Genomic DNA, 10715 nt, shown 5'->3' with positions numbered 1-10715 from the left:
AAAAAGGGTTTTATGTAGTAATAATAAAATATAATATATGATATGAAATACGATATGATATGCCATGATATTTATGTGTGTCGTCAGGTTGGTGTGTACTCTTTGGTGTGTAGGAGTTTACTTTCTCCATGTATCGAAGCATTTATCAAAGGTTAGCTAGAGGACTGCTAAATGGGAGGGGTAGAGGAATAAACTGAGGCAGAAATCCTGTCCTGTGTATAAGATGTAGTCAGATACTTGGGAAGTGTAGTTTGCCCTCAGTGAACTGTAGTTTCCGTGACGTGAACGTTGACTGTATTGTCATAAAGATAGGCTCCTCAGCTAGCGCGGGCCTATCACGAAAGGCTGCTGTATTCTTAGTGTGTTTCGATTGGCTGCTGCGTTTACGGTGAGTGATTTAATTGGTCATTGCAGAGTGAAGGCCTGTTAGGGGTGAGGATGGTTCACACAGTGGGGAAGAGTAAGGATGATGGAATGATGTCTGTGTGATTATTTTAGTCCTTTATCACTTGGTTCAGCTGCTAAACTCACTTTGCCTCAAACAAAGCCTCTTGAGGTAAATGTTGACAAAACTCACATATTTAACCAATGTTCAGCTATTTAATGAATGTTCCAGTATTAAACGACTGTTCAGCAATCTAATGAATGTTCAGTGGGCTCTGGTGTCACTAAAGTGGCGATGACTCTCACTAGATTAACAGCCTTCATGTGTTCTGTGGACCTATACCCAGACCGGAGTTGAAACAGGGTGGTGGTTTAGTGATAGAGTGGATACAAGCCTGGACTGTAACTTTTCTGGAATGGGTGTGTGTGCACAATTACTTATTCTTTCCCAATAGTGTGTCTGTGTGTGTGCGTGGGTGATAGAAAGAGAAAGACTGTGTACGTTGGTCTGTCTGTCTGTCCCTGCCTGACTGCCTTCGTTTTGTTCTCTTGAAAGTGCAGAGGCATTGCACACGTTGGATTATTCATGCTCGCCTTGAAAACCCAAGCATGTGCAGGTTAGGGACGGTTTGCGTGATTGCCCAACTGTGTGTTTGAAAAAAAAGCATGTCACATTGGCAAGGGTGTGTGTATGTGGGAGAATACGGTTTACCTGGTTATTACTCTGAAGTCACTTGATAACCTTAAATTCACAGTAAGCTAACAGGGTGGGGCGCTGTGTTTAATACCCCAAAACACTTGAACAGCACACTGAATGTGGCCTCTTAACTAGGTTGGTGATTGATGCGAATGTGTAGAGAAACAGGAAGTGTGTTGCCAAGACGGACTAAGGGTGTGTGCATCTGTTTGTTTGTGTGTGTGTGTATGTGAAAGTGCCTTTTTTTTACCCTTGTCTTTTTGGGGAGTTGTGATTCACTCGTGCATGTACTGAACGAAGAGCAGCAGCACTCAGAATGAAATAATCATAGTGTTTAGTAGACTACTGAATTATGAATTAGAGTTAATCCATTGTGACATTGCACTTTGATGTATAGGATTGTGTACTTGGCATGTAGCATCATAACATGTTGGTGCATTTTAACTAAAGGGAGGTTTCTCTGAATGTTTGATAATAAAGGAAAATGGTTTTGTCTGTTAGTGTTGCTGTATCTGAAACTTGAGCTTCCTAAAAATTAGCTCTTATAGCCAAATGGATTGTATTGATGTGTTGTATTTATTATAAATAAAGCAAAATAAACACCCATGTTCTGTGTGCCTTTTAATTAAGATGTACATGAGCTTGCTGATACTTGACTGAAGAGAATCCTGGCAGGTTGAACTCTGGTAATCCTGGCTCTTGCCTCTTCAACTGTTCTGTTCCAATGCAGGGCACTGGCACAGAACACGTGTCCTTTATAAAACTTTTACAAGGGTGTGGTTATTATGCAGGAAGTGTTTGTTCTCTGAAACAAAGTGCTCAAACACATCCAACTCATTTATACTAGAACACACAAACCTTTTTAACTTCTCAAACTGTAGTCAGAAATGACAATCTGTTGAACAGTTTATTTTACTGACAGCACAACACTTCATAATTCAATTCATAACTAAAAGTGCTCTTCCTAAAACGGTAAACATTATATACACATTAAATATTAAACAACATGAGTTGCATACAGCAGCATATCCAAGAGAGGGTTAGAATCTGAGAGACAGAGTTCCAGAATAGTCCTCTGTGAGAAGGCCACATTCAAAAGGTGAAGCTTCTCTTTGGCCAGGAACTGATTTGGCAAAAGAAAGAATGTGAAGCCTGATGCTTAACAAACAAGACAGTTGGACCATTGAAATCTTTAAAACAAAATTAAAGTTAAAATTAAATGGCAATGAAATACTCAAGCGGAGGTTAGTGGTTGAAAGCATCTCTGCTAACTGGTCCTGCAGGCTAGGGTACAGCTCAGCCCTTGGAGCCAGGTTTGAGGGTGCTGAAGGGTTTGGAGTTCCTCAGCGAGCCTGAGATCTCCTGTAGGAAGGCCGTGATGTGAGAGTCCTTCTCAGACTTCCTGCCATCGAAGATGACCACCAGGGTGAAGTGGGGTTCAGGCCTGGTCAGGTAGTAGGTGCTCTGGACCTTGTCATCGTAGAAGTGAACCACCTTGTCCAGTGTGTTGAGCTCGCCGGCACGGTCACCCATCATCATGATGACGTTGGGCCAGTGGGTGAGAGGCCGCTCCCCGGAGGGCAGCGACACCACGGCGGGGAACTGCTCCACCCCCTTGGGCGCCTCGCGGTACGAGTGCGGGTGGTGGTAGCCGTGGCCCTGGAAGCTGTCCGAGCCGCGGTTGTCGAACACCAACGACACGTTGTTGGCGTCGTGCTTGCGGATGAAGGAGCAGATCTTGCCGTGGTAGTCGGGGGTGGTGCGGGCGGTGGCTGCCCTCATGTCGGCAGGGGCAGCCTGGCGGCTCAGCGCCTCATGGAAGTAGAAGCTGAACTTGGCCAGCAGAGCCACCTGCAGACGCTGCAGCCACAGGTACAGGTGGGGAGGCTGCACGGCCTTCTGAGACTGGCCCCCAAACAGATGCTTGCGGGTCTCTTTCTGGCGCTGGAAGAGCTGCCCCCAGGCAGTTAGCTTGGTGCTGGCCCCGTGCAGGCTGAGTAAGGCAGGCAGAAAGTGCCACTCGGACACCTGGGCCTGGCAGCGCAGTAGCTGGGTCACCACATCTACCTCCGTCTGGAAGCCCCCATCCAAGCGACCCAGGATCGGGTGGTGGAACCTGGGAGGGGGGGAGGGTCATTATAGAATACAGTAAGAGAAAGAGGACAGGTATTTGCTAGGAAGACATGGTGTCAGGCAGCTAAATAACTGAACCCCTCCTTCTCCTCCACACACACACACACACACCTGGAACTGTACTTCTGAAGTACCACCTCCAGGGCTGTAACAAGTTCCTCTGAGTTAATGTTCTTCTGGCTGCCCAGCGAGTGCATCTTCTCATACAGGTCTGCCATCTCCATGCGTGCCTGAGAAAAGTGGCACAGCTGCTCTGACAGATGTGATGGCAGGTCTTCTAAGTAGGGGGCTATACCAGGCTGGGTGTGGCGCCCTGTGGTCACCACCTTCCTAAGCTCGTTGTAGAGAGACGTGTAGATGGTACGGATGGAGTCTTTACGACTGAAAAACGACTGCCCGCCTGCAGGGAAAAAGACCCCCCACCCAATAGATTTAGACCAAACTCACAATGTAGAGAAAAAGGTCTTAGACATTACAACAACAACAAAATTTCAATGTGAAAATGGAGAACACTGTGTGCCATTGCATCTTCTGATTTAGGGTTGTAACGCCATCTACTGTTTAGGATCGCAACACTACGTTTGAAACAAAACGTCTGTTAAGTCATAGAATAGAAGGTTATGATCGACCGCAAATGATCATGATCGAACAGGGCACTTTGTACAGTTTAGGTTTAGTGTCTCTTGGCTGTCAAACCTTTAAAAGCATGAGTAAGCCTAAAATAATTTAAACCTACCCAGCTTTTGTCCGAGGAATGTCATGTTGTGGTAGGCCTTCTCCGCCACAGCCAAGTGGGCGAGGGCTGCGAGTAGAGCTGCCCAGATAGCCCCTGCACTCTTACTGTTGTCCTTCTCCTTCTCCACGTAGTCCTTAGCACGGTCAAAAGAGAACATGCCGAGCTGCGTGAAGAAACTTTCCAGAATCGCCCGTTCGCGCGGCACCGGCTGCAGCTCCTCCTCTCGCGGCGTATCAGTCATGGTTTAGGATGAGCAGATTTACAGTCAGCCCAGAATCAATGTCGACGATTTCGGAGCTAGCTAGCCAACCGGCTACCTACACTAAAGTTGGCTAGCTCAACAAGTTGTTCTAGCAGGAGAGGCCGATGACCGATGCTATTTAGGGAAGCTAGCATCGTTGGCACCACCATTTCACTTTAAACGTAATTAAAAATATATAATTATATTACTTGTAAGAAGAATATGATATTGCAGGAGGTTAACTCTCACGGACATTATTATTTAGGGATGATTTACGCCTAGCTATGTAGCTCACAAGCCATTGCACCTGCCATGTTGCTACTCTTGGCAACACTACGGAAAGTCTGCGGTCCCTAATACTGTAGTACAACTAAGCTTATTTTACTTATAGCGCCCCCATGAGGATAACATACGAAGTAGCTTTGCTCCCATGGTTTGCTCTATGAATACATATTTTCTCAAGACCGATTTTACGATTATTATTACACTAATTACATGTAAAAGTTTCCTAGGATTACTTACCACCTTAAGGAGAATATTTATCAAATTAAGATGTGCCATTGCAACGCCTTGTGATGCAAAAGCCATGTTGGGGAGTGGGGACCAAACGATCTTTCCACCAAAAAGTTCCTCTGTAAGTATATGGTTCGCACACAAAATAAATAAAACAAAATTCTTGCCTTCCTTTACGACACATTTGATCAATTGAACCATTTTCTATTCTAAAACAGTTTAGTCGAACTAAATCCCATTTTGTATCTAAATTTCATTTTAAATCAGAATATCACAACCTAACAAGACGTTTTGGAACACTTATGTCCTGGTAAACGTGTACATTACAAGAAACGACAAAGTTCAAACCGACTGATCGATGCTGATAAATCAATTACTGCTAATTATTTGTTTAAACAAAATGATTCACTACATGAGCATAATCATAATGCAAAAATCTACAAGACACGGGTCACAGATATGCACAATAAGTAACTCTAGGTGGCTGTCTATAGTTTTCGAATCGCAAACATTTCAGGGACTGTTTATCATAGGCGATATCTGGAGAGGCCCTCAGGAGGAGCGGGCGTGACTGAAACACTATCGCCCTCAAGTGGAAGAAATGAGAAACACTCATCTGTCGGCTGTTGTTGCGGTAGCTTCCGCTATTCTTAAAGGGACAGGTTGATGATAGATAGCTTAGCTTGCTAGCAACCAAGCTACCAAAATGTCAAGCTATGCCAGAGTAATTCATTATGCGACTAGTGTATTATGTAGCAACAAAGGATCCATGGTCCTCCTACAGTTGCACCAAAAGGTGCTACAGCGTTTCGACATTACCGAGGACGACTTTTGGTACATCGTGAAGAAGTGCCCTCGATTCCTTGTGGTTAGGAACATCGAGCAGACAGACGAATGGGGGACGGACTGTACTATTGTCGCAAAAACGTCTCTGAGACTCTGCAGAAATTATACAAAACAAGAATGCCCAAATTGCCCAGAACTTCACTTGTGCAAATATTTTGTTTATGGGAACTGCAGATACGGGAAAGGCAGGTAAGGTACTGCCCTCAATACAACCTGGAAGTTATAAATTGGCCAAAGCAAGTCCGTCTACTGAACGGCCCACGCCCCCTTCCACGGTGTTGTTTGGTCAGTTGGTAGCCCAGTATCGATGAATGTATTCGTTTAACCTACCCGATTACCTTCCCTTTATTGTCACCAGATAGTACATGTGGTTGACACATGCAAATGGCTTGACATTTTGTAATCCTAAGTCAACATCCAGCACATACACAGCACATGTGGTTCACAGGCCCCTCGTTCACAATACTGTCTGCGGTCATTGTGTTCTCCCCTGTTCTCTCACCAGGAAGCCTTGTAAGTTCTCTCATGACGTGCGTTCGGAGCATAACTACCCCCTCCTGAGAGAGTGCACCCTGCACGAGCTGCATGAAGAAGAACTTTTCCTGCTACTACTGCAAAATGACCCCACCCTGTTGCCTGAGGTAACACTCACTCACTGTATACTTATTGTAATCTACACTCAGAACTTGAAGTTCAAAACACTGTTTCTGACTCCCATTCTTCCCTACCAAAGTCCTAACACGGTCCTGTACCAGTGAATGTTTCTCTCAGGCATTAAGAGCCCTAGCAGGATGTAGCTTGGCCAGTTTTGTTGACTATGAATGCTTTTGTTGTCTCTTTTGCTTTTTGAATCTATTCAGTTTGACCTCCTTTGTAAATGTGGGACATTTCTGCATTGCAGGTGCTTCAGCTGTTGTGTGTCGCTCTTCTCTGCAAGTTTAGCAGTATTCGGGTGTACACTTTGTTTAGAAACTCGGCTATCTCATGCTCTCTAGTGCTCTCTCTCCCTCTGTCTCTCAAGAGGCTAGGGCAGAAATAGCCTATTTCCTGTTGTGTGGAGGATTTCTTGAAATTTTAAAAGTTATGTTCAGTTCCAGTAAGAAGGGAAGCCTGCATACTGATTGGATGGCACCTCTGAAAATGAGGACCAGCTTCACTCACATGCAACAAAATGGAGATGTGGAAACTTCCATCATAATGTATTGTCAGACAAGTCTAAAACAATAACTCCCTCGGGGTACAAAGTTTAAAATGGGGGAAAAAAGTAAAAAACCCCAAATGCTTCTGTCCTAAGCCCGGTATGGGTGAAGATCAGCCATTCAGTTCCTCTGGTCGCTGGGAGGAAGAAGACAAGTCACTTTGGACCTAAGGAAATGTTTGTTTATAAAAAAAAAAGAAAAGAAACAAAAGAAAAGAAACAAAAGTGAAATAACAAATACAAATACAAACAAAACAACAAAAATATTAAAAAATACTCTGTTGATGAGATTTTTTTCCTGTGGAATTTCCGTTTCCAGAGAGGTAAAGTAGAATGCTTTGGTGTGTAAGGTTAGATTTTTTTTTGTCTCTTTGCAAAAGCCTCCTAAAGGCACCTAAGTGGCCTGTGGTTGATTGTGTGTGTGTGTGTGTGTGTGTGTGTGTATAGATGCGTTGCCATGGGGATGTTGACTGACACTGCCCTGTTCTCCGTCCTGTCAGGTGTGCTCTCACTACAACAAGGGGTCTGGTCCGCATGGTGCCTGCACCTTCAGAGGCAGCTGCACTAAGGTGCACATGTGTATGCACTTTGTGCAAGGCGACTGCATGTTTGGGCACAAGTGTAAACGCCAACACGTCATCGACCAACATGGCCGCCGCATGCTGGAAGAGAGGGGCCTCAGTGGTGACATTGTCCACGACCTGCCTTTCATCTACCAGAACATCTACCAACTCACTACACCTGCACCCCAGGTCCCAAGAGGTATGTTGTTTACTTTGTGCATACGGCGTTAGTGTTTCGTAGTGTCCTTTAACGTTTAAGGCATCTCTTTGAATTCGTAATCAAATGTATGTAATGGGTGTATTTCAATAAAACTGTGTTTTATCTTTGTTTATGACAGAGCGTATAGCTGAGATCCCCAGACCTGTAATCCGAACAGGAGAGGAGAAGACTGAAATCTGCCTTCACTTCATCCGTAGAAACTGTCGGTTTCAGGGTGAACTGACCTTCTCCCCTCTCTCCTTCCATAGATTTAGTGTTTGTGTGTGTGCATGCACATGCATGTATGTGTATTAAAGGAGTTTGTCATGTGTTATTTTCCCTCAGACCAATGTATCCGCGTGCACTTCAACTTGCCTTATAAGTGGGAGGTGTTCGACGGTACTTGCTGGAGGGACCTGAGACGCATGGAGGACATCGAGAGAGCCTACTGTGACCCCCGCAACACTCACAGGTCAGAGGTCAACTCCCTCCACCAGGAATGTTAACCATTTACCCTCTGTTGAAATGTGATATTACTGCTAATATCACGTTATCTGTTTCTGTAGTCTGGGTTCTCGGCCAGTGGACTTCCTGACCATGACGAGGGAGTTGGAACCTGTGCGGCGTCAATCTACGGTTTCCACGGTGATGAAGCCGGCGCACTACATCCTTACCACGGAGTGGCGGTGGTTCTACAAGGGTGACCATGAAAACTGGATTGAGTATGGACGACCTGTAAGTTCTCAAACCTTCTCAGAGAGTTTGCTTTTGTCTTTGAGGGGTGTTACACAGTAAAATACTGAGCTATAGTCGCAGGTTTTACATGTTATACATGAACACATTATTATTATTATTATTAATTGTTCATGTTGGATTGTGGTCAGGACGATAAGCAGCGTGTGACATCAGTCTCGTCCCGGGATCTGGAAGAGGCTTACCTGGCAGATAGCTCGGCCGAGGTCACTGTCATGAAAGGCCACCGACAATACTATCTTAGTTTCCAAGGTAATGATACACCCATCAACCACACGTGAATATGTGTACAGTTATGTAAACAAACAGCCAAAGCATAATTAAAATAAATATGATCTCAACTATGTTTATAGATCAAACCTGACAGAGGCTGACCTCTGAACTCCTCACTCACTCACTCACTCACACTCTCTCTCTCTCTCTCGTCCTTGCAGACATGTACCAGAGGAACCCCAAACACAACACCAAGAGGAGGGTTCGCCGCCGCCCTCGCTTCGTCTCTGTCACCGAGGTGGAGAACAAGACGGCGCGGTAGAGGGAGGGCAAGCACGATGGATGGACAGAAAAAGGGAAGAATAGATAGATCTGTTACTGGATTAATGAATGACTGCCTTCACTTTGGCTGCTGAATATGGATGAGTTGGTGAGAGTGACAGTCACCCCACTAATTGTCTATTCACCCAAATCTGAATCTGCACTCACTCACACAACTGTGCCAATTGACTTTAACCGCTTTGTTGAGATCAGATTGTCTGTTCAGGAGGCAACCTATACCATTCGAAGAGTCAGTGACATATTTGGTTCTGTATCATAAAATATACAATGGGTAGCTGTAATCTGTAGATTTGTGGTGCAGCATTAATTTATATTAAGCTAAAGATCTATGATTAGCTTCAAGGATACTATGTCTGTGTGAGGATACCTCAATAAAAATGTTAAATACATCTCTATTTAAGATCAGTTGTCCTAATTTTGTATTGTCTGGTTGATACTGTGGGCACTCAAATTTGGTTGTTTTTCTCGTAATATTTGAGTTGAATATTTTATATAAGCATGTGTTCAGCCTTTGCTCAAAATACACATTTTGTGTAGTTATCTGGATGCTAGGTTCCTAACCAATTGTCTGTTATTTGGTTGGCACTAATTTTGAAATAGGGGCGGGGCAGAAAATGTTGGACGAATTTGCAGCAAAACGTTTTGTATTTGCCCGGTTTCATGAAAAACCGGCATGGCTGTTTAGTTAATATTAAGATCCATGACGTGCAATGTACTGAACAGAATCAAATGTTACTCGAACGATTGCTTGACATTGTCCTATTTAAAGATTCGTGTGTATTGGGTGTTCATGAGCCTCAAATCATGGATTTTTCATGCTACCACTGTAGTTCTGTCTGGGGTTGCGCTCCATCAATGACGTTACGGCGTAACAATGTCTATAGTGCGGCGTGCACGGACGCTGTACATCAGCTGAGATCCCCTTCGTTAAGTACGCGACCGACGATTATTCCACACAATTTATTATAAGGCAGAATTTGATTCCCAGCCGCGGTATCATAATTTGGGTTCTTTCGGCATGGAACGCGAGCGCGCCTCGCGCGGCTACGTGAAGCTGGGAGAGGCGTGAAGCTGGGAGAGGCGTGACGCGTCCGTACCGCCGCATCTCCAGGATGGCAGGTAGGCTTTATTAAATCAATGTAAAATAGCAATTTGAAAGATTTTGAACGGTAACTAATCATTCAAAACGAATCTGCCATATGTTGGGTCACTTGGTGTATTTCCTGTCTTTAATGTCGTTATTTGTGTAGCCTCATTTATGGTTTTTGCTCTATAGTCTGGTCATGTTCTCATATGCACGCTATGAACTGCTCGCGCTTGCCGCCCTTTTCATCCTTAATACCATAATGTAGATACATCCAAATCATTTTCAAGCACTCTTAAAATGCTCGTACCGCGGCGGATCAATTTTATGTTAAGTAGCCTATGCTACAGGAGTCTTCTGAAATTGAAATTGTGTCATGACCGATATTGTATTGCCAACACTGAAGCAATTACGTAGAGGCTATCGTTATTTCATAGTTTTTATATCCCAAAACGTCTAGGACACATCCGCTTTATTCTCAGAATGTGATGGTGAGAAATGTTGGCAGATATAGGCTATTCCCAGTAATGGGGTCAGTCAGCCAGCCGTCAATGTGAGAAGACACTGCCAGCGGTGAGACTAGATGGACGTTAGCGGCCTTTCTGCTTCAGTAGTGTAAAAATAAACTGCATGTTTGTAGCCTATCCACAATGCTCTTATTCTTAAACAGGGCCGTCTAACCGACCAAGATCAGAAAGTTATGGGTGCAAACCGGCGGCCCACTGAGGAGAAGGATGGTGTCCCGTGAATGTAAAGGCCGAATGTGACTCACATGCCATGGAGACTCTGAAACCGGCAAGCGCGGGTTCAAGG

At 44.5% G+C, this 10715-nt stretch overlaps 2 protein-coding genes across 3 annotated transcripts; one reads left to right on the top strand and one right to left on the bottom strand.

Annotated features, from left to right (window-relative positions):
- Window positions 1-1700: 1700 nt before the first annotated feature.
- On the bottom strand, window positions 1701-4522 carry kics2 (KICSTOR subunit 2). Its single transcript, XM_067254590.1, has 3 exons — window positions 3951-4522; window positions 3326-3614; window positions 1701-3197 (listed from the first exon to the last, which is right to left on the bottom strand). Exons 1-3 carry the CDS (start codon window positions 4189-4191, stop codon window positions 2378-2380), a joined length of 1350 nt encoding a protein of 449 aa, XP_067110691.1. The 5' UTR covers window positions 4192-4522; the 3' UTR covers window positions 1701-2377.
- An 849-nt stretch (window positions 4523-5371) lies between these two features.
- Window positions 5372-9216, top strand: parp12b (poly (ADP-ribose) polymerase family, member 12b). 2 transcript variants are annotated; one of them, XM_067254592.1, is made up of 8 exons: window positions 5372-5739; window positions 6056-6191; window positions 7249-7510; window positions 7650-7733; window positions 7856-7982; window positions 8077-8245; window positions 8395-8515; window positions 8698-9216. In XM_067254592.1, exons 1-8 carry the CDS (start codon window positions 5411-5413, stop codon window positions 8796-8798), a joined length of 1329 nt encoding a protein of 442 aa, XP_067110693.1. In that variant the 5' UTR covers window positions 5372-5410; the 3' UTR covers window positions 8799-9216. The 2 variants fall into 2 exon arrangements, with proteins under 2 accessions (XP_067110693.1, XP_067110692.1); XM_067254591.1 differs by having other exon boundaries at window positions 7650-7745.
- The last annotated feature ends 1499 nt before the right edge of the window (window positions 9217-10715 follow it).

This window comes from Osmerus mordax, chromosome 17 (genome assembly GCF_038355195.1).
Source record: "Osmerus mordax isolate fOsmMor3 chromosome 17, fOsmMor3.pri, whole genome shotgun sequence".
NCBI classification, from domain to species: domain Eukaryota; kingdom Metazoa; phylum Chordata; class Actinopteri; order Osmeriformes; family Osmeridae; genus Osmerus; species Osmerus mordax.
Note: the sequence above shows the minus strand (reverse complement) of the source record. Positions and strands in the feature narration are given on the sequence as shown.

What these genes read in the sequence shown, in the direction of transcription:
- parp12b (XM_067254591.1), top strand. Translation starts at nt 5,411, where the DNA reads ATGTCAAGCTATGCCAGAGTAATTCATTATGCGACTAGTGTATTATGT. An exon ending in TGCACCCCAGGTCCCAAGAG is followed by an intron (nt 7,511 to 7,649) that starts GTATGTTGTTTA and finishes TGTTTATGACAG; the next exon opens with AGCGTATAGCTGAGATCCCC. An exon ending in GGATTGAGTATGGACGACCT is followed by an intron (nt 8,246 to 8,394) that starts GTAAGTTCTCAA and finishes GATTGTGGTCAG; the next exon opens with GACGATAAGCAGCGTGTGAC.
- kics2 (XM_067254590.1), bottom strand. Translation starts at nt 4,191, where the DNA reads ATGACTGATACGCCGCGAGAGGAGGAGCTGCAGCCGGTGCCGCGCGAA. An exon ending in ATTCCTCGGACAAAAGCTGG is followed by an intron (nt 3,615 to 3,950) that starts GTAGGTTTAAAT and finishes TTTTCCCTGCAG; the next exon opens with GCGGGCAGTCGTTTTTCAGT. An exon ending in CTTCAGAAGTACAGTTCCAG is followed by an intron (nt 3,198 to 3,325) that starts GTGTGTGTGTGT and finishes CCCCCCTCCCAG; the next exon opens with GTTCCACCACCCGATCCTGG.